This window comes from Megalopta genalis, chromosome 2, assembly GCF_051020955.1.
Source record: "Megalopta genalis isolate 19385.01 chromosome 2, iyMegGena1_principal, whole genome shotgun sequence".
Classification (NCBI taxonomy): Eukaryota; Metazoa; Arthropoda; class Insecta; order Hymenoptera; family Halictidae; genus Megalopta; species Megalopta genalis.
Genome location: NC_135014.1, coordinates 18,466,871 through 18,489,422, shown reverse-complemented (window position 1 = coordinate 18,489,422; position 22,552 = coordinate 18,466,871). Strand labels below are relative to the sequence as shown.

General features: G+C 38.7%; 1 protein-coding gene across 4 annotated transcripts in view; it reads right to left on the bottom strand.

Annotated features, from left to right (window-relative positions):
- Positions 1-22,227, bottom strand: part of unc79 (UNC-79 domain-containing protein) — a 36,307-nt gene extending 14,080 nt beyond the window's left edge. Inside the window, exons 1-22 of one of the 4 annotated variants that reach the window (XM_076518655.1) lie at positions 21,868-22,227; positions 21,667-21,786; positions 21,426-21,587; positions 21,131-21,301; positions 20,972-21,061; positions 20,332-20,517; positions 20,018-20,250; positions 18,132-18,346; positions 12,936-13,264; positions 10,427-10,568; positions 9,669-9,845; positions 8,688-8,965; positions 8,467-8,603; positions 7,206-7,436; positions 5,812-5,955; positions 5,354-5,483; positions 4,208-4,380; positions 3,910-4,058; positions 2,743-2,900; positions 2,487-2,668; positions 1,345-1,546; positions 1,040-1,234 (exon numbers count right to left, since the gene is read on the bottom strand). In XM_076518655.1, the coding sequence (XP_076374770.1) occupies positions 1,040-1,234; positions 1,345-1,546; positions 2,487-2,668; positions 2,743-2,900; positions 3,910-4,058; positions 4,208-4,380; positions 5,354-5,483; positions 5,812-5,955; positions 7,206-7,436; positions 8,467-8,603; positions 8,688-8,965; positions 9,669-9,845; positions 10,427-10,568; positions 12,936-13,264; positions 18,132-18,346; positions 20,018-20,250; positions 20,332-20,517; positions 20,972-21,061; positions 21,131-21,301; positions 21,426-21,587; positions 21,667-21,786; positions 21,868-21,889 (3,826 nt within the window). In that variant the 5' untranslated portion in view covers positions 21,890-22,227. Of the gene's footprint in view, positions 1-1,039; positions 1,235-1,344; positions 1,547-2,486; positions 2,669-2,742; positions 2,901-3,909; positions 4,059-4,207; positions 4,381-5,353; positions 5,484-5,811; positions 5,956-7,205; positions 7,437-8,466; positions 8,604-8,687; positions 8,966-9,668; positions 9,846-10,426; positions 10,569-12,935; positions 13,265-18,131; positions 18,347-20,017; positions 20,518-20,971; positions 21,062-21,130; positions 21,302-21,425; positions 21,588-21,666; positions 21,787-21,867 lie in introns of all 4 variants that reach the window. The other 3 variants (XM_076518657.1, XM_076518656.1, XM_076518654.1) reach the window with 3 other exon arrangements.
- Between the last annotated feature and the right edge of the window lie 325 nt (positions 22,228-22,552).

Here is a 22,552-nt window from a genome sequence, read left to right as displayed (position 1 = left end):
AGACGATCGAGTCTTCATGAATCGTGTCTGTTAATTTGATTTTTTAAGGACTTACTAGAACACCGACGCACGGTTCTACCATTTCCCAAATAGTTGGACACAGTTCATAATTTCATACGATTTTTATAGAAATCGCCAATCAAAATGGAAAATTGGACGCTACTGACGTAAGCATTGTTTTCAACTTATTTTTGAAGAATTATTATTTTACGAATGAGTGTAGTTGTATAATTAGAATACAAAATTTAATATGACTATCCCAATTCAAATATCTGCAACATTGTTGACGCGAATTGCTGGATTACGAAACAGTAAGTGCAGTGGATAAAAACAATATTGTTCGACTGTTTATCATTTATATATCATAAACGGTAGGAATGAGATGAAATTTCTATTTTTAGCTCTTGTTTGTTACAATCGTGGTGGAAACTTGCTATTTGTCATAAAGATCTGTAGTCTATTGATGACATTTTAAACTTGAATATCTTAAAAATGGCCATAAATGGATAAAATTTCTCGAATGGATATTGTAGTTGAGATATTATTTTAAGCCATGAATCTTGACAGAGCAGGTCAGTATATCTCAGTAACCATGCACGGTATTTTCAAAATAATGCTGTGTATTGTACACAACATTTGTACTACAGTAGCTTTTTGCTACAATATATTTAAGATATTGTATTTTGGTAAATATTTTGGGAAAAGGTACCACTGTACGGCGTAATGTTCGGACGATCTACTATCTATTCTCTGGCGTTAGTCTAGCTTGCATGGTCCGACGAGGGTCTAGTTCTGATCAGTATTTCGTCAAGCTTTCAGCAATGATTCGCGTGATTCGGTTTCAGGAGTTTCGGTGGACTGCGGATCTTTGATATGGAGAAAAATTTAAAAAAAAATAGAGCAGAGTTTACTCAAATTGATTAATTATGAAGCCTCTGTCAAAAGTTTTAAAGAGCACAAGAATACTTTCTCTCGACACGGCATTTTAAAATCCGCAGTCCAAATCTCGAATGCCTTCGAAACCCCTGAACCCTGTTACCTTGCTTCGTGTCTTGCCGAGGGATCATGGACGCAGGTGCTGACATAGTCCGTTTGTAGGGCCATTTCGTGCCGAAGCTTGCACTCAAGGTCTTTATCGAGTTCGTCCCGCTGCCATCGGATTGCGACAGAGCTTCCTGAGCCCTGTGCAGCTTCTTTATGAAGATCTCGCTGTTGAGATCCGTGTTCCTGAGATCTATAAAGCAGAATTCGTTTCTCCCTCTTATTCTTCCTTCCACAAAATTCTTCGTCGGCGCAAGAATAAGCATGGAATCAACTCCGCCGATTTTCGATCGAGACACTCACCGCGCAGATAGGGTATATCTCCCGATCTCTCCAAGCTGATCTGAGCCTCGAGAAACAGGGTATCGAATCGATTCAAAAAGAACTCCCAAGTCAAGATATGTCTGTCGCTCAGACTGTTGTGCAGCTGGTAGAGAGACTGCAGCACCATCGGTCGGTCCACTATCACTGAATCGAACTGAGTCTCCAGACAGAGGATCAGCGACTGAGAGGAACAAACGTATACTTACATATGTACATCGAAGAATTAACGCTAAACCTACCGAACAAACTGACAAATAACAGGTGTTCCTACACCGTAAAAGTTTACTTTATCTATTTCGTCACTTTTTGTTAAGTAAAAAGATTACGTCGCTTAGCAAACTATTCGATAACAAAGAAACACGATAGGCAATGTTAGCCCAGGTTCTTGAATTCTCGAATCACTTAAGGGTTTAATACCCTCGTTCTCTTTTTTATTTTTTCAAGCCTATCGAATTTCGTTTGATGACATTTTTCTGATGGAATTTCACCTCTAATAAGTGAATCAGTAACTCTAAGATAAAAGTACCTATTATGGAACACAGTACGAGATTATCATCGATTTTATTACAACTGAAACGTGTTATTGTTGAATATTTATGTTACCGTTCGACAGATTGATGTGTCTAGATAACGTAATGAACGTTGAAATATTTATTTAATATGAAGAAAAAATATATTCGATTACACTAATAAAGTGCTATAATGGAACATCGTTTGAAGTACGTTAAAAATTGAAGTACACAATATGGAACATAATGTTTCTTGCTTAGAAAGAACCGTATTCGAATAAACATTTTCTTTCTACAGCTGATTGTTATACAAGAGTATTTGTGCAAGTGAATTTATAAAGATCAATGTTCAAAGATGCGGGTAGAATTTTTACATTCACTTCTTTGTATACATGCTCTATCAATTTTTTATCGTGCTATTATTTCAAGTAGGGTTGAAAGTCACAATTGGCCGGTGTTTCGCGATAGGTACCTTTACCTTAATTATTTTTCTTCCGCAAGATTTGCAGCTAAACCAGACTGAGAGCATAATTGATCTACTCTCTCGATGCTACAGTTACAATCTTCTGGGTCGTTAAAAATTTCTTATAAATGATCTCTGCAAGATCGTACCCTCATGGCCGCGTCGTGGATAGTGCCAAGGAACAAGGTAGCTCTCTGAGCGACATAAACGTTGCCATCGTCCATGCTAGCTATCAGATAGCAGAAAGCGTTTGCCAGCGCAGCCTGAAGACTGGTAACGTTCCTCAGAGGTGTCGAGTCCATGAATCTAGCGATCAACGTCACCCTCTCGACTGACGAACAACGAACACGAAACATATATCATCCTGATCTATCTTCTCTATGCGACCACAGTTAACTCGATTACCTGCCACGAAGCGAACTCGCCAATCAGAATTATGGAACTCCTCCTGGATCAGTCTCCAAAATGTGTCGGTTCCACAAGGCAGAGTGACGCAGTGGAGCAACAACGGCACTGTGATCTGCGCTATGTGCGAGTACTCTGCGTTCAGCAGCTCCCATAGACTGTGACAAACAAAATTCTGTTTAAACACCGGAGGGTAATCTATAATTGATAGAGTAATAGTTACTTGGAGTCTGCACAGAATATCTGTTACTTTTCATTCAGCTGAAAGTCGAACCGATTAAAGAGCAAATTGTTGCAGTCGTAAAGACACGGTTGTGAGTAGACCGCGGATTTTATGCGTTTATGGGAAAAATGACAACACGTAGAAAGAACGTCGTAAGATATATTTTTAAATAATTGAAACTATTATCCGTTTCCACTCGAATCTTTCCTCTTATGAAGATCATTATGATGATCATTATGATACATTCAAAAATTAAGAATTCTTGTTTCATGAAATCTGTATCATTGCAATCTTTTATCAAATTTTTATTTGTACTGTCCAATTATTTCCAATGTTTCATCGTTTTATATTGTTTTTAACATTCGAATAGCTGACCTTTTCGAGCAAAATATTAGTATGCTTAGAATTCTTTATAATTTTATTTATTAACTCTTTCAACATATTCTTTAAGATGCTCCTTCTAGATATTTAAGATTTTGATAGACTTCAATGAAATATTTTTGACGATTTAAAATAATTGTCAGAAGCTGGATCAGTTAAATATGATAGTTGTAAACAATATTAGATAGTTAAATAACAATATTTATACTGTGGGTCTAATTGGACCCGAGCCCCACTTTGACTGTTAAAATGATACTTACTTCGAGTTTTTGGTAGGTGATCAGAGAGAATTTTTCAAGTACAAAGGGTTAACAGAATTAATCTTAATTTTTACTAATTCTTGATTAATCTTAATTTTTACTAATTCTTGATTAATCTTAATTCTTATTAATTTTTGATTTATTAATTATAATATTATTAATTCTTGCCAATTCTTGAATCTCATTCAACTCTCATTTCTTGAAATTAGTGAAGAAAATGTTCATTTCGCATAAAGATCTGCGGCCGAGTTAGTCAAGAATAGCTGGACCAGTATTAGGAGGAAATAGGATACGATTTCTCACTTTTTGATCAAGAGATTCTCTTGGCACCAGGTGAAGAATCCTCGGTGGTCCTTGACTGCGATGTTGAAGGCGTCACCGTACAAACACATCACGTTCAAGCACTGCAGCATATAGTAAAGGATGTCCGGCTTCTCGATCGTCATTATTTCCTACGATGGACAACAAATGAATTGTTAAATATAAATTGTTAAAAGTGTTAAATTTATAGGCTCCCTGGACTCTATGATCCCTTTTTTGCATTTAGTACGCGATGAAAGCGAAACGAATTTTTTGAAAGGATAGAATTGGCTTCGGATACCTTCAAGAGTTTGTGAATGTACTGCAACTGCTCCGGAAGGTCCTCGATCTTGAAACGAAACTTGCCAACAGACGTGTGCCAGAAATCGGCGTCGTCGTTCTCCGGACTGAGATTCAATGGCTGATCATTCGCTCCGATTAATCGAGGCTTCGCCACGCTCACCGTTGCCGTAGCTGAAAGAAACTCATTCGATCAGCAGACTCGAAAACAGCACTACAAACTTCTATTTCTATGAACAATTCGAGGAACTTCTGTTTTCTTCGCTTAGAACTTTTGAAGACTTATACACGCTATGAGTCTACGCTCGACAGCAAAGTTGAAGCGTCGGTAATTTTTTAAAATTGGCGATCCCCGAAAAAATTGCTGCGACTTAATTTAGCCCTCGAATTAAAGAGGAAGATCCGAATTTTACGATGCTGTGAAAGACATGCTCGAAGAAAATTTTTGCAACTCCATGGAGGGCGCTACTCTGCACTTTTTCGGTATCGCGAACACGCCTTCGGGTTTAGGATACTACAGTCGTGAGAACGCGTGATATTCAAAATTAGAAAAATGCTATCGTAAAACAGAGATTTCAGGGATTAATTTTTGTTTAATCATGATTTTATAATAGCGTTTAACGGACCGTTCAAAGATTGACAATTTCTCGGCCAAAAATGACTAACGCTTTAATGTTATCGTCGAGTGTATTAATGAGCTAAAGTGCTGAATTCGATGGACCTAATTCTGTAAGCTTTAGGGTAGTACAAGCCAACATATGGCCAGACATGTAACTGGTAGTTAGCCACGGTCGATAGCACTCAGTTATTCAACGGGAGTAATTAATTCATCGAAGTAGAACGAGTCTGTATGTGGTCAGACATCGCTACCGAGCATTCAGGTTGATCGATTATTCTCTTGTATGTACCGTATTGTGTCTAATTCTGTCATTTCGTAATACGTACATCAACATCTTCACTTTCTAAAAATTAAAACACGAAGCTGATACTTTTATTCTGACAAACTTTTCATTCCCTATTTTCCCTCGTCGTACTGTCCCTCCCCTTTAATATTTGACAACTTTTCGTTCCCTATTTTTCCTCGTCGTACTGTTCCTCCCCTTTAATATTTGAAGATATTTGCCACTAAAAAGGGGCTCGTTCTCACCTACGTCGGTCTCCGATAGGGTGACAGCCCTGGCAACGGCGGATATCACTTTTTCCGGTGGCATGATGGCCGCTAAGTCCAGCTGCTCCGAAACGGTCTCTACAGTGGCTGTCATGATCTGTTCGAAGAACTGATATAAACGATCAAAATAGCTACCTCCGGCCACATAGATTAGCCTACCGTGTCAGTGGTCACACAACGCCATTTCGCAGTGGAAGAAGAGAGACAGAGATAGGCGCGCGCACACACACAGTTTAGACGAAGAGCATGCTGCATTGTTTGCTTTGGTTTTTGGTTTTTGTTTTTGGTTCTTGCAGAGAAGTGTATTCGCACAGATAGAAAGGGGAGATAGAAGACGGTGTACGTTAGGCGGTGTAACACTTTGTGTGTATATAGAGATATTTAGCCATTTAATTAGATCGAGGGTGACGGTGTTCGATTGAACGCGTCGAGCATACCTGAGGCATGTGCGCCAGGACACCGCCGACGGAATGCATCTCCGGCACCGGCATGCTGATCACCACGTCTGCTTTCGAGTCCCCTTTCCTCGAACCCTCCGGGCTCTTGCGACCGTGATCCTCCGCGTTCTCGTCCACAATTTTCTGCAAAAATACACGACATCGAAATCGTTTTGATTTTGAGAATGATCGGTTGCTTCAGTGATTAATCCGTTCGAGCTTTCTCTACCGATTCCAGTAAATTCTCCCTAATTGATGCTCAGATTGTACACAAAAGTGGACAATTTGTGAAGAGGTGATACGAGCCTTACAGCTGGCTTTATAGTCGTTGAAAATTGGTAACTATAAAAACGAGCCGCAAGACTCGAGTAATTGTAACTCTTCTTCCAAAATTGTCCATTTTTGTGCACAATCTGAGCGTAAATTAGGGAGACTTTACTGTAATCCGTTCGAGCTTTTTTGCACGAAAATTAAGCGCCAAGTTTCGCCATTATTTCAGCCACTTCAGTGTATCTTCGTTGCATTTTCGAATATTTTACCAATTAGTATATTCGTATGTTACTATTTTGCTTCACGAACATTTATTGCCCATTTATTACGGATATTTATTGCACATTTCTGCTTTCATATATTATTTGATAAAATTAGAATGACGTACAAACGATAATATAGATTTTCTAAACATTTAAAGATCGTCTTAAAATTGCATTATCTTTTGGCAATTTGACCTACCACGATCTTTAAATAATTTACAATATGAATACAATATAATATTCATATAATACGAATATAATTTAAGATCATAAAAATAACTGCAAAAGTAAATTATCGTATTACACTTTTTCACTTTAGTAAAGGATTGAAGATGTATAATATAGATTCTTGCTATTCAAGTTTCTTTAATAAGCGAAGTATTTGAACCAGTAACAAGATTAAAAACGTTCGATCGACACGTCTTGGACGTTCGATCCACTAAGTATACTCTACTTCGGTAATCTACTAAGTAATCCACCAAGTTCAATAATTAAATTAGAAATTATCCTCTAGTACATAAATAAAAGCAATGAATTCCTAAAAGATTCTTCTATCACCAAAATCTGGGAATGAAAGTAAATGAAGTGTTGCAAGAAACAAAAGTTGCCTCGTTTTATTATATGCGAAAGAAATCGTAGCGCAAGGGGGGTTCATTTTCTGTAATAGAATAACTTTTCAGCTCTGTGGCTGGTTGAGTTTGCAGCTCGAAATACATCGTTACTGCAGGGCTGAGACCCTGAGACACCGTCGTGGTCGATCTATCGCGACGAGGTAGAAGTGCGTCATTGAACGATCCACGTGTAGAAACACGTCGCGACGCGATCACGGTTATTTCAGGAGACATGGCCTAACGAACTCACGTCAGGCGGGTAAGCTGGATTTTCCGGTGCCATGTAGGTGACCAACTGCAGGCAGAGCTGATGCCAGATCACTCTGGATTCGCAGTAAGTGCACTCGACACCGTCGCTGTCCGAGCTGCACACGTGACAGCTGTTCCAGTTCGAGGCGACGATCGACTTCATCAGATGACACGCGTCCCTGCACACCCACGTGTTGATCCCCGTGTGCTTGTCGATGTTCTGCAGCTCCATCTTCAATCATTCATCACTCTCAAGATCGTTAATTATCTACCCCGTCGACGCGTTTCAAATTTTCCTTGCAAACTTGTTGCAATTTAAAGAAGCCGCGATACAGATGATGCACCAAGGGATGAAAAATGTAACTAGGATTGCAGAGATTTCGTTCAAACTCGACTATGACGTAATATGCATAAAATAAGGGGTGGTTTATGTTATCATTTTGTTGCTTGCGAATTTCTTCGTAAAATACAGACCCTCGAATGTTGCAACGTTTTTGCGTTTTTGCGCAATAGAAATGTTGCACTTGGGAATTTTTATCTTGAATACTGGTTGCTCGATTGAGTTGATTCTTTTTTTGTTTGAATCAGGAAGGTTTGCTCTATCGCACAGATTTTTTTCGTTCAGGGATTATTTCTACTTTGTTCCCTAGAAAATCTCTCCTATCTCTCAAGTTTCCTCACTTTTCAAGCATTGTGGTAAAATATGTAATATATAAATTTTTAATATTCAATATTTATATCTTGAAACAATTTGTTAAGAACTAGTATCGGAAACTCTATTTATTATAATATTAGTAATACAATTAGTAATTAAATGTAGATCATTAAAATAAAATAATTATGTGTGTTTATCATAATTATAAAATATTTATATTATGAAAAAATTGATTGAAAGCTAGTATTAGACACCCTATTATAAAATTAATGATAAAATTAGTAATTAGATGTACATCAATAAAATTAAATAATTTGGCGGTTTAATATTCCTATTAGAGGAATCTATTTGTAATTGATAATCCACGATAACATTGACTTAAATTAATTTATATGTATATTGTTGTTTTTAAGTATTATAAGAATTTAATTTTTTAAATATGATATATTTATTATTGTAATTAATATTACACATTTTCTATGTTACTTAATATTATATGTTACTGTAAGTTTGAAATGATATATTATATGTATATCTCAGCACACATTGTCGATTTTCATATGCACCGACTTGATTTTAATAAATTGTCCGAAAACTGCAAGCTTACCTGTTTCAGCAGAATGTCCAGCATGAGTATGCAACAGGACAGGTTCAGTTCCGCGTTGGTAGTGAATTCCATGTGTCTTGCTGTCGGTTGATTGTCGTCAGACAATGGCGTCGATTTTCCCGAATCGTTCTCTACAACTGAACATCGTTCCTCCATTTAATATTTCATCTTTACGTAACACGGTCTACGGTTATTAATTCTTTCGGTATTTCGATATCTACATATGGCGTTCCCCTCTTCGTCCTCCTTCTTCGATCCCTTGGTAGGCTTTTGACCAGACTCGGAGGAATTCATGGCACCCATAACCGCTACACCATCACTGAACATCGAGAAGAGTTGGCAGAGAGGAATGCTGATCTCCAGCATGGTCAACGTCTGCAACCAGTTCAGCGCTTGCTCTTGCACCTTCGCGCAAGTGTTGACGAACCGTTTCGCCACGAAATTGTACATCTTCTTCGTGTCGAAGCCTAACGGGCTCATATCGCGGTCCAGGATTTTGCTGGAATCAGAATACATTCGGTCCGATGGTCGCAGAAATTTTCCAATTATAATACAAATCCGGAAACCTTAATCCTCTGCACGATGATTTATAATATTTCATAGCTAAGTTTAGCTATGAAATCTATTATATCTCAAATTTATAATAAAAATTCATTGTAATTAAATTTTGTATAAAAATTTATTGTTATTTATTATAACCTAAATTTCAATTAAAAATCTATTATAATTTACAATTTCTGTTTAAATTTCTGTTAAAAATCTACTAAAATTGATACTTCTATAAAAATCTATTATAATTTGAAGTTTCCATTTATATTTCTATTAAAAATATCTATTATTATTTAGCTTTTCTTCGTATTTAATCATTTCCCTAAGAGAGAACCAGACAATTTTTGTTTCTTCTATGTCTGTTTCTTTGCTTTTATTTCCGATTCTGATAACAGAAGAATCAAAGTTTGTTTCGATTTAAAAGAAATGAATAAAATTCATATTTAAATAGATCATGTACGAAATCTTTGTCACGTGTCTGAATCGTTATAGTGCAAGGGGTTAATTCATTTTAGCTGTTTATTGAGAGATATCATCTCTTGACTATATTGTTTACATTACTTTAAGAATCAAGGTATTCTCTCGCAAGAAATTGGCCTTTTTCAACAAAACATTTCTCTCAATTTAATGTGAAAAATATCGAATAAACGTACCACAGGATCATTTTCAATTCGTGAAGCTCGTGCTCAGGTACGTCGTTCACCATGGCCTCCATCCAGTGCGGCATCACGTAGTCCCAGACATCCGGTGTGATCACTTCGTAAGGTACCAGACAAAAAAGACGGTTCAGTCCGTCTTTAAGGTGCGACGTCCTTGAGGCGACCGTATCCCTAAATCATCGTTCGGAATATTTACTATTATCAAGGCTCTTTGCTTCATCGAGCATTAAAGTCTCTTTAAAGTAGATAGACGTGACAATGGTCAGCCCTCCGGCAGAAATGTCATGAGCTCACAATACTATTTTGTCAGGAACTAAAATCTTGGCAAGTTCTTTTTAGAGAATCAAGTTATTTATTCTTATTTATAACTTAATTCTTTCTCGATACAAACGATCGTAATGGATTGGTGCCATTTAAATTGTCTAAACACAAGCTCAATTGATTTATTATTAATTAAATAGTCGAGAATTCGAAACTTTTTGAGCTTCGTGGGGTTTCGAGATTTCGAGTGTTTCTCCTCTAAAAAAAAGAAGTTTACGGAATCACTAAATCCATTAGCAGTAGTGAGTAGTTGATTACTACCAGAATGTACAGTGAAATTTTATGTAATATAGTGATAATAATACAGTAATATTTATTCATGTATACAGCTAAAAAACTCTTTGTTACTCTTTGTCCACTTTTGTGCGCGATCTGAGCGCAAATTAGGGAGAAATTACTGTACTTAAGAAAATTTTACCGATAATACGTACCAGTGTCCGCCGACACGAACATAGTCCTCAGGATGCGGTAGGAGGCACGATATGAAGACTTCGTAATGGGACTTCATCACTTTCGACAGCCAACCGCAGACGCACTCGGTCTTCAACTTCTCCAGCGCGCTTTCAGCTTGTCCTGCGAAATTCGACCGAGATTAAACACCGTCCCCGATCGATCGTTTCGTTCAAGGAATCGCATCGATTCTATCAATTCGCGGGGCGATTAGCCAGAACTCTCGGCATCTTCGAGGAACATCGAATTTTGTTAACGCGCTCGGAGAATTTCCAACACAGATACAGAAGCGAAGTCTGGGACGACACATCGAGAACAGAGGGGGCGTTCACAATGTAGAAGCTGATCAAAATCTGTGTTTTTGTGTGACATTGATGGCATGCGAGAAAGTCTGGTCGGACTTCGACTTCGATTCACCGCGGTTTTTCTAACACTACATGGATGCATAGAAACCACGTAAGCAAATATCGTCAAACGATTCGGCGACCACCGACCATTCGGGTGGTTGTTCGGCCGTTATTGACGAGGACATTGATCGAGATTTGGTAGACAGATTCTATGCATCGGTTGGCTAGATCAGCCGCGACGCAGACGCACTCTTGTCCCTTGACACAGCAGCTTCTCGGGTAGCTTCCGGTTTGACCGTGTCGTGTGTTCACAGAGATTCCAGTGGTGTTTTCCAGTCGTGTGAGTGTGTGACATGTACGCGAGGACGCAGAGGCGTCGTCTTGGCAGACACTATTTATCGACACTCCGAACATCCGATCGGTGGACCACGGATTTTATAAATAAACGTTGAAGTCCGCAATATGATCGGCACATTGCAGATATTTATGCAAAATAAAAATTATCTGCACTAATTGCAAGATACAAAAGCTACGTAGACCTTGATCTCGTTCTTTAATCATTATAATTATTTGTGAATAATGCAACTGCATTTTTTAATTTCCTGAATGTTTTCAGTGTTCTGCATTCGATCTATTAATTTTTCTCATAAATTCACGAAGTCCGCAGTCTACTGATAAGCAGAAAATTCTTCGAACCAAAAAATATCTAAAAATAAAGATGTTCCTTCTTGTTTCGCATAAAAATGTGCAGTCTACGAATCAGATTGTATTTTTACATGTTCGACTTTTAAATTTAGAAAACTCATGCACCGACATTTATCCTCTGTACTACGATTCCTTTCACGGTTACGTTGATCAGTACTTCTTTGCCGATAATGTAATTTTATACCAGAAAGAAAATTGATATTTATCGCATGCTAGCCTTTACCTTAAAATTTAAACATTGGTAATTGAAGGATCGAATTTTATTGTCGATACTCGAATCACAGAACGACTTCTAGTTTTCGACGTAAATAATATTATTGGGTTGCAGGCGATATCCAAAATAAAATCCTCATAATTAAAATATTCTTTGTTATTTTCAACATATAAAAGAATCTCAAAACTCAACACAAATTAAGCAAACAACAAATTAAAAACAAATTAAAAATATCGCGGAGTCGCCAACAAACTCCGCGGTCGTTCCAGAATTAAAATAATTACATAACAAGATTTTATAGTGCAAGAGGTTAATTTTTTAATTAGAATACTCTGTGCAAGGAAAACTTGGCAATCTCTTAAATGTTGCACTCGAAAGTAGATACTTCCAAGGAGTATTAAATAATTGTCAGTGGATAAAGCGATAAAAGCCGAGAAATATATTAAAAAAATAGAGTCGATAGAGATTTTGGTGCCGAAATCTGCGAAGCTGACGCCTCCGCGAGAAGCGTTCGGCACAAAGATGGGAGGAGACATCGATTACACTGATTCACTGATACCATGTACAAGGACACCGAGAGAATTTCGAGAGAACAATGGGGGGCGACACAGAAGCTCGTCGAAACAATGTCGAACAGGGGTAGGGGGCCACAGTGAAGCTTGGAGAAACACCGATCACACGAAAGCACGAACACGTATTACATGAATGTTTTTTACCCATGAGTCTTACAGTGAAGTTCGTTCGTTATTTGTGTCTCGTTGTTCCGGGCGAACGCCGCTTTGCCAGTCAGAAAATCTCTGTACCGTTAGGAAACGATTGATTTTTCGTTTGGATTCGCAAGGTCGAAGGCAAAGGGAGGTCGACAGAAGAGAACCAATGAACGAACGCGTCTTCAGGGTGTCGTAAAAGTTGTACGGTCCAGTTGAATGTGCCTACGATCGCGGCCAGAGACTACCTACGTCTAGTGATGGACTTGCGACGCTCCGAATCGCTTCGACGATCTGTACGAACTAAAATTTTTATAAATTCGGACCTTCTGCAATCTTGCAACCTTGGATGCCCTTGACTGTAATCGAATGAGAATTTTGTTAAAGGTCCAGAAGGCCTGGTCTTCAAGGTGTTCGGCTCGCCGAAACGATTCGAAGTTTCGACTGATTTCGCCCATCACTACCTACGTCTTCTACGTCTACGTCATAAGTGTATATATGCGAAGTGTTAAATTACCAACAGAAAAGATAAGGTGCATAAGGCTTTTTTTAGTACCATCGAATGAGTAGGCAGTAACATGAAACCAATGAAATAGCATTGACAATAAACGCCCGAGAATTTCGACGGAGGTGTCCTGGTTCGGGGTGCAAAGCCCCACCAGCAGCCAGACGCCGAATCTGCCGAGCAGCTGCCGCTCCTCCAAGCTGGACGGGTCGTTCTGAACCCCGCCGCTCCCGGAACCGCTGCCGGTGCTTCCTGGGAATCCTGTGCTGCCCTTATTAGTACTTATTTCCGAGTTGTCTCGGTTATTATCCATACTTAGCGGTTCAGCTTCCTTAAGCAGGCTGCAATGGAAAGAGGAACGCGTTTAGGGACGGCGAAACGCGCGATCGGAGCTTGCGTCCGCCTCTGGTCGGCGAAATGTTGCAATCTGCGAACGACCGAATGAGCTTCGAAAAGATGCGCGGAAATTTCATTGGTGAGATCGACATTCTCTGTGATCGGTTCGCTTCAAATCGTTAAACGTGTTTATTTTCTTAAAATCAATCCTTTGCTGGATGGGCGAAGTCTCTTCGAGGATTCGTTTGAATTCGGCTTACATTTTTTATCGGAAACGAAAGCTGATTTATACAAGCAAGCTTTTCTCCACCCAGCAAGCTTATGTCGCGCCCATTTTTTAGGTGGTTGGAGCCATTGAAATAATTTGTCAAGAAATAAGAATCATCAGGAAATAAGTAAGATAAAGTTTATAGTATCATGCCTCTGTTGCTTTGTTAAAACGAGCTTTATCCCGCCCATTAGTCATATACCACGCCCCTTTTTTGTTACGTTATGGAGCCTCCTCTAATAATGTGTTGGAAATAGTTGGATTTTACGTCAAGTATTTTCTGGTGACAAGATTATTATGCTAGAAAAGAAAAAAGTGAATTAACGTTATAATCATCTCTGCTGCACTGTCGCATGTTTTTCCCCGCCCATTAACTATTCACCACGCCCACCTGACTACACAGATATTTCTTCATCACGATTTATAAAAAATTCCGATTCAAATGTTTTTCTTTCCGCTCATTTGGCATAAACTCCAGCCACTTGTGCGAGTGAGAGCATCCCTTGACATTGCTTGTTAATTATTTCCACTGTTTTGCTCCGCCCATTTAGCACTTGTTTGTGATCTTCTTCCAAACGTAATAAGTTCGCCAATGCTTTCATTAACAATTTCAGGCGGACTGCTTGTTATAAATACATCAAACGTCGAAGAATCGTGGCTTCCACGTTCAATGATTATTTTTGAATCCCTTCGCAATCGTCTCAATTCTTCGTCAGAATTATCATTAAATCTCGGAATATCGAGGATACTTGGTCGCAAAGAAATTCAACGAGAACTACTTCTATGAATCGACGACAATGTCGATCAACGATTCAGACATGTTTCTCGAGATGTTGACGGACAATTAGATCTAGGTCGACCACGTAGCGGACGCAACCTCAGATCGCGATCATCTCAGCTCGTATATCGACATATTTACATCGATGAAGAGAAAAGTTTTGAAAGATCCACGATTGATCGGCAGCCAATTGACAGTTGGGACATCAATTCATTGAGTTCTGGGTTCTAACTACACCGTTCATGCTAGTTGCAATATTGAAAATACTACCAAATGCAATTCAAGGTGTGAAGAAAGTGTACTTTATTGTTATATTGGAAACTGAAAAATCTATCGTCGAACTAAATCTCTTTCTATAGAAACAAAATCAATCGGAAACTAAAGAGAAAATCCTAATATTCCTTTTTGGACAATTATTAATCTAATAAAATAGTAAGATCTGGTTGCTGCATAAGTTACAACCTATTTATATTTCATTAAGAAAAGATATCATTATCATTTTTCTTTGACAAGTAATTAAGAATTAAGGCAAGAAAATAAATAATATTTAGGACCTCGCATTGTTACCTTTAATTTAATTATTTAAATAGCAAACGGTCGACAGAAATGTTTCTTTTATTCTCGTACTTTAGACTTTGATTTTACTTTATACTTAATTCTTCCAGAGAAATGTTAAACTCTTTTAATCTGTCTTGTGTTTCAAATAACGTTTACTTACTTTCGTCATAAATGCGTTTAATCTTCAATCTAATTATTACCTCGAAGGTATATAGCTATATCGAATACTAAATGGTAAGATGAATCTCCAATGATCGAGCTATCAGATTGGGGGCAAGTAATATTCGCAGCAACTGGATCGGCAAAATCAGGTCGGGCATCCCGTTAAAATTGTGTTTCTGTGCATGCAGCGTACCGGTGTGTCTCAGGTAATGGGTATCTATTCAAGCCAGTACCAGTGGATCTGTTTTTATTTGTGGAACGGTACCAGGTGCTGGTGTGTTGTATCCAGGACGTGCTACGACGCGGTGTCCTCGGTAAGGCGCATTGCAACTTTTAAGGTGCACTTTTCCTATGCTCTACACGCTGGGTGAATGCTTCAAAGTCACGTGTCTTACGCGGCCACTTGGTCAATTCGAGAAAAAACTTGCCCGACGCTAGAACCGCCGGCACAAACCTTCCACGACTATGGCTGCGGTCGCCGTCAAATTCTTTCCCCTCCCCGCGAGCGCGTTTATTTACTCATTCCGTTTCGTTTAACAGCTTTATGTGTTTATTTGCATTCAGCTCGACGGTTCTCCTCCAACGATTTTCGGTTCTATCCAAACACGATTCAGTTAGACTGTGCGCTAACTGTATGTACTAGCTGCGAGCCGAGTATTTACTAATTTTAGCTAGCTAATTCGTCTAATTATTTGCTCATTACCTTCAGTTTCATTCTCGTTATTTATTTGCTTGGCTATTTTACTAGTTTCACTCATTTTATTTAGATAGATCTGTTTGTTTTTAAACGAACTATACATTAGGTTACTCGGAAAGTTCGTTTTACATTTGTTTCGTTGAATTTATATAAAAGATTTGAAATGAACTTTTCGAACAACCTAATATTGTACCTTTGTTCTTTCTAATAATTCTAACCAACCAGAGAAGTTCGGCAACCTGAAAATGTCGATCTTTTTGAATCTGTATGGGTTTGTTGGAAATCTTGAGAGAGGTTTCGAGCTATTTTTATTGTCGGTCATATATTTTAAAAACTGCAGTATAAAAAGATGGTTGCAATAAAAATTGAATAGCTTCTTATGCTTTTTAAGGAGACATTGTTAAAACGATAACAAATTTTTATTTAAATAAAAAGATTCGCCGCTACCATTATTTGTAGTGATATGAATTGCTTATCTCTGTATACACGAAAATTTGCATATTCAACTTATCGGACAACGTGGATATTTTGATTTAAACAAAAATTTGTTATCGTTTTAATAATACTTTCTTGAAAGGCATACAAAAACTATTGAATTTCGGCTTACAGAGATTCCCTTGTAGGTCTATTCAATTTCACTAATCCATTTCCATCGTAATACTGTTTTGCAATAAATTTCGTTAGCGATTGAATTTTTGATAGCAAGTTTCGCGGCACTTAGCGGTTCCAGCGTTGGTAGCGGATCGAGACACGCATTAAGAGCAACTTACTCGATTAAAATGTTAATGAAGCACAATTGCATTGAATCGAAGTGAAAGTTTATGCAAATAGGTCGGATAGGCAAATAAATTTCGAAAGGGATCAAATTTTGTGTCTCGAGTATCGGCGCACGTCGCGTCTCGATCGCTGTTCATGGATATTCACAGACAATATTTGGAGCATTTGGTGACCACGCTTAGTGAAGGACGGTCGTGCGACCCGTTCCGATTAAACAAAACGAAAAGAAAGACGGCCCGAGAGCGTGCGAACGCCTCCATTGAGCGTAATCACAGCATCATGTCTTACCAAGCAGGATGGACCAGCACGAACAAACACGCAAAGCAACAATGATCCTGCGATCATTCGTTAGTACGCGGGCATCGTCTCTCTCTCTCTCTTTCAATGATCAAACAAAAAAGTCAAGAAAAATTCGTTTTGTCTGAAAAACAGAAACATTCCGTTCGCACTCGTGGAAATACAGGACATGTGTGTTTCGCTGTTGCTCGCGATCCATAGATCGGTGGAAACCGATCGAACGGCTTCAACGTGCGTTCGCGTCGTCGGAAAACAGATTTCTCGTAGCAGAAACTCGACATCGACGAGACCGAAGAGGCAACGAGCTCTTGGCGAATTTGCAAAACTTATCTTTGCAATACTGAAAGCTAAAAAGTCAATTCCTTTGCTAGTTCTATTGAAAAATTGTATCAATCGATTGCAGTAATCGATAGACTGCGGATCAGTGTTACATCTGTACATCTTCAATTTTTTTTTGGAGTGAAAGAATTCGATTATGTTTGCGAAATCTTGTAGTTCAATTGTTTATGAATGTCTGCGTTGAATCTCCGAGCAGAATTCATTGTATTTTCGGAGTTATTAATTAATGATTTAAAGACGTTTTCGTCGAACCCACGTTCTCGCAGGTCATTGACACGATTAAAAAGAACCAATCAACTCGAAATTTTAACTGTATCTTAAGGACGTGTTCCATTATCATTCGGAGTTGAACAAAAAGTAATCTGATTAATGACTAACGATTATAGCTTGTTAGTTATCACAACTAATCTATAATAATCTATAATAACTAATCTATGATAACTTATAATAACCAAAGAGTTGCAATCGTTAACCATTAATTAGATCACATTTTTCTAACGTCAAAGATGCGATGACATTCTCCAGTAAAAATTTTGTACAACTAGTACATCGTATATGAAATCTCTATTTATGAACGAATCGAAGTGAAAAAATTTACACAATTCAAAAAAATCATGAAGGAAGCTCCTGCAAAGTTTCAGCCGAACCAGTCACGTCATCCCATTTTTAAAAAAGTCGACATTCTTTGCCTAAAAAGAAGAACGTTAGTTTGAAGAAATCCGCAAGATTATAAATAGATCCGCAGTCCAGCGAAACTATTCTTCTCGACACTACTTTCCACTGGAATCGGTTCGTTTCCGGTGTGCAGAACCTGTTGCCTCCGCGTGTGACAGCGTCTCATAAAACTCGTGCAAAATCTCAGCGACTGTGAGTGTTTCTTATCCAACCAGTTCCCATTCTCTGTTCCCATCTCTTGTCGAACGTTAAGCGGGTTACACGATCTCTGAGCAAAGATACAACAGACTCCGGCGATCGTTGATCGCGCGGATTTCTCACCTGACGATCGCTTGGACCAGGTAGGTCTGTGTTTGGGAGTCCAGCTTGGACACGTGCGGCAACGCCATGTGATAGACGTGGTCGCTGCCGCAGCCGTTGTTGTGACGGTGCTCGTGACAGTGTTGACAGTGCCGGATCGGTCGATTCCAATTCGAGCTGGCGCACTCTGTCGAGAAACAGATGCTGATCGCCGTCTTGTTGTTCGACTTGCAGTTCTGTAACACGCGAATCAGACTTTTAACACTTTACTTACCGTAAATCAGGGGTGTCAAACTCAAAAGCTAACTTGGGCCAAATAAACAAGGCTTAACTTTAGGTGGGCCGCAAAAAAATATCAATGTTCATAGAAACAAATATTTTTATTTTGACTAGTACATTGTAATAAACATATATAAAGTTAAATTTAAATTAAATTTAATCCTGATCTGAAATTAAAGTTAATCCTGATACTTGACATCTCTCGCAAAAATGTTCATCTCGGGCCGCGAGTTTGACACCTCTGTCGTAAATCTATTATTAACACTTATCGGTCCAATTTGCGATTCGTTTTTATAGTGACCGATTGCCAACAACTATAAAAACGAGCCGCAAGCCTCGAATAATCGTATCTCCTCTTTCCAAATTGTCCATTTTTGTGTATAATCTGAGCGTCAATTGGGGAGAAAAGTCAATACAACAAACAAATCGGCGAAAGTCGATAAAACTGCAAAACCTAGCAGGAAACTTTGAAAGAATCGATACAAAAATTTTAATGAAAATATATATGAATGAATTTTTATGAAATAAATTTTGTTTTCTATATTTGATATAAACATCTTTAGCATATCATTTCTCTTCATATTAAGAATAGCTTGAACCTGACGATACGTAAACTTGAAATATTTCTGGTCCGCTAAGGGTTAATAAATTAACGATCATAAAATTAAAGTATTTCGTTCAACTGAATTAAAATTGAAAAGATCAATTTGTATAACATTAATTTCCCTACTGTCATTCACGCCTTTCCGCGAATACTAATAAAATTATGAAGGTGCGATAAATTGGCGTGAAAATAAATTAGTGTTAATAGCCTTTTCGATGACTGCTCTGTGTTTAGGAGAAACTCGATAATTTTCTTTCAACACTTGGACACCAGAATTCGCAGACTAAAGTATACACACGATTTTCAAATTGTTTCGATTTTATAGAGATCGTTCACCAAAAAAAAAGGAAGCGACTTCGATGTGAACTATTTAAAATTTACAATGTTTACCCCTGATAAATAGTATTCGAACACTTTTTGAAACGTAATTACTTCTTTAAAACGGGTCTAAATGCTTTCAATTTTTTTAAAATTTTGCTATTACTTGAAATGACTAAAAAAATGAGAAAAGAAAATTTAAAAAGTGCGTTTCGTAGATCTCGGTAACTTATACAGGGTGTGTCAAGTACAGAATACTATTCGCCATGCGTAGTAGAAACTATGAGCATTCATATAATCGAAAAGCTGCAGATTTGTATTAATATTAATTAATATTAATTTATTATTAACATATTAATTAATATTAATTAATGTATACAAGATAAAAATGAACAGATAAAATATAAAATTGTCGTGTCACGTTTCAAAATAATTTTAACACTATCAAATTTGTATATATTAAAAAAAAAAACTCTTAAAATCGTAACTGCTGCATGAGTCACAAAATTCAATTTCATATGTATAAAATGTACCAGGTTATATAAAATGAAAAATGGTTAGAGTAACCATTTTGAATTTCGAGTTAGAATAGTTCCGAGACTGCCATGAGTTAAATAAAGGAATAGATTTCAGGAGATATTTGTTTGGTTCGCACAAAGATCCGCAGACTAGAGAAATCCCAAGTATACTTGAACGCAGCACTCACCTTGATCTCGCAAACCATGGACACCTGTTGCATGGGGTGCAACATGTCATAAAACATCTGATTCGGATGCTCCCTGTTAATTTCATTGGCGCATTCGATGCAAAGGTACAGGGGCGGTGGTTTCTCCGTGGCGAACGTGATCGATATTCGATGATCGTAGCAGACTTTACCAGCCGCTGCGTTGCCAGGGTTAGGACAGGAGTCCCTCTGGCAGACGAAAGGTGTCAGGTCGTCTGAAATCGAATTTCGAAAGGATTTTATCAAGCTACGAATTCTGAAGAATGAAGCGAGGTCATTCTGACAGTGATACACACATGAAGTTTTCATAAGGACCACCCTTCGATCGAATAGATCAGGATTGAACGATGGCCAGTAGTAGAATAGCAATTTCGCAGCGGAGGCTCTGGCTGGCGCTGTTCCGTAAGCTACCACGCAGAGGATGTCTTTAACCACGCCTGGTTTCACTGCCATTAGACATTCCAGCAATTGCCGATGTTGAGCTGAAAAGAAAAATAAGAAAATTTGTCAAAAATTCATCTTTATTTCTTACAACCACGAAACATTGATGGAGACATTGTCCACCTTTGATCGCTGTAACTTCGTGAAAAATGACCGTACGGTGATTTACGTTAGCTCATTTCAAAGGCCGAATCCTCTACTTTCATATCCCTGACTCTTTTATTTTTTGAAAATTTTCCTATATTAAATGATTCGGAGGAGAGTTGAAGTTGATATTAAGATTATAGCAATTCATAAATCGACAATTTTTAGCGATCCTTCAATTCTGTAGAACAGTATACACAACTAATCAGGGATTACTATTATTGGCTATATTATTCTGTTCAATTGAGGCAGAGATAGAACGACGAGTCAAGAATAAAACTAAATTTTTGTCGAATCACTCCAACCGGAGAATTTGCAAAACTGCAAAAGCGTAGCAATTAAGAATTGAACCTGGATTGCTGGAGTATTGGAAGATCATCATGATCACGGCGGCAATCGACTGACTTGCCGCATTCTCCATGCCATCCTCCGTTTTCCTCGCTGCAACAGAAACATCTAATAAGTGTCCTCAACCAATCTCGGATCGTATCGTAGGAACAGGAGACTCACCGATTGTGAATGGCAGGATATAAAAGCAGAGATAATTGACGATATCCTGGTGAAGCTCCACCGGAAGCACCGAGATCGAGCTGGCCGTCAAGTACGGCACGTTATCGATCAGATCGTGATCGAGGAAGGGCAGCAGGCACGCCAGACACTGGAGCAATGCTTGGCCGAACGCTGGAACACGTTTCTCCTCGGTTAGAAATCACGAACGTAAATTGATAAATTTAAAAATAAAAATTCAAACGTCTATTAAAAATTAGTCGAAGATTGCTCGTCGTAAAATTCGAGGCGAACGAACCGAGCAAATTGATGTGAATGTGCGGAACCACGTCCATCAGCTGAGTGAGAGCATTGAACAGCTGCTTGTAGTCCAAGTTAGGGTAGAGTGCCATGCGTTCTGCGTCGAGCTTCTGCGACTTGATCATCTCCAAAGGAGACTCGCGGACTTCCTTCAGCAATGCTGCGATGGAACAAACGAAGAAACGTGTCTATAGAGCAGAACGAACGTTCTCGAAGACAATGGACCTGGGAGTTCTTACACAACAAGGTCTGCGAGAAGAACTTCAACGTGTTCGCTATATCGAGGCCGGAAGGCACGGGTTGACTGCCGCATAGCAGTCGTTGATAATGATCGTGGAGACTGGTCAGCTTCAACGAATCTGAAGCAACAATAATTGCGACGAAGTCAAAACTCTGCAACATCGATCAGAATTTACAGTGAATGGATCGTTTACACTCACAGGCTGCAAACCGCGTCCCCATTTTCTTCGATGTTCAGTTTTCCCTGTTCAGCAGAATCTCCTTCAGAAAATTATTGTCGAACTGTCACGACTCCTGCCTCATGTTCCCACGAGATTTCGGCTAGCACACCACCAAAATGTTTATTCCGACGACGACGAAGATCACGATGGTTTTTTTCAGGGAAACCGATGCGTCACGGTGACATTATCCTGAACTCCTGTTCACTCGTCGATTTTTAGGCTCGTTACGAATCACCGGACGTGACAGCACACGTCGTGGCATGTTTTGCCAGGCTGCAGAATCAGCACGGGTCCATCGCTGAAGACGTGTCGGTGGAGAATGAGCGCGCACGTCGTATCGACCTGTTTGGGAGCGCGGCGCCCTCTCATCTTTCCATCCCCTACCGGGACGATTCCAGTTTCCCGGGAAAATCCAACGAACCAAACGCGATTTCCCGCAAGTTTCATCAACGTTTCGTTCTGGAAAGCTTTACCGGGCTGGTAAGATTCCTGTATTTTTCAGTAGGTTGCTCGCATTTCAAATTATAAAAGAAGTTACAGTGAATTTTCATTTTGTTGCTTTTGAGATCCGATGTTGTATCGTTTACTTCGCAACTGCAACGATCAGAATTTTTTCGGGTGTGATAATCTTTCTTATAAGGGGAAGAAAATTTATATTTATTGT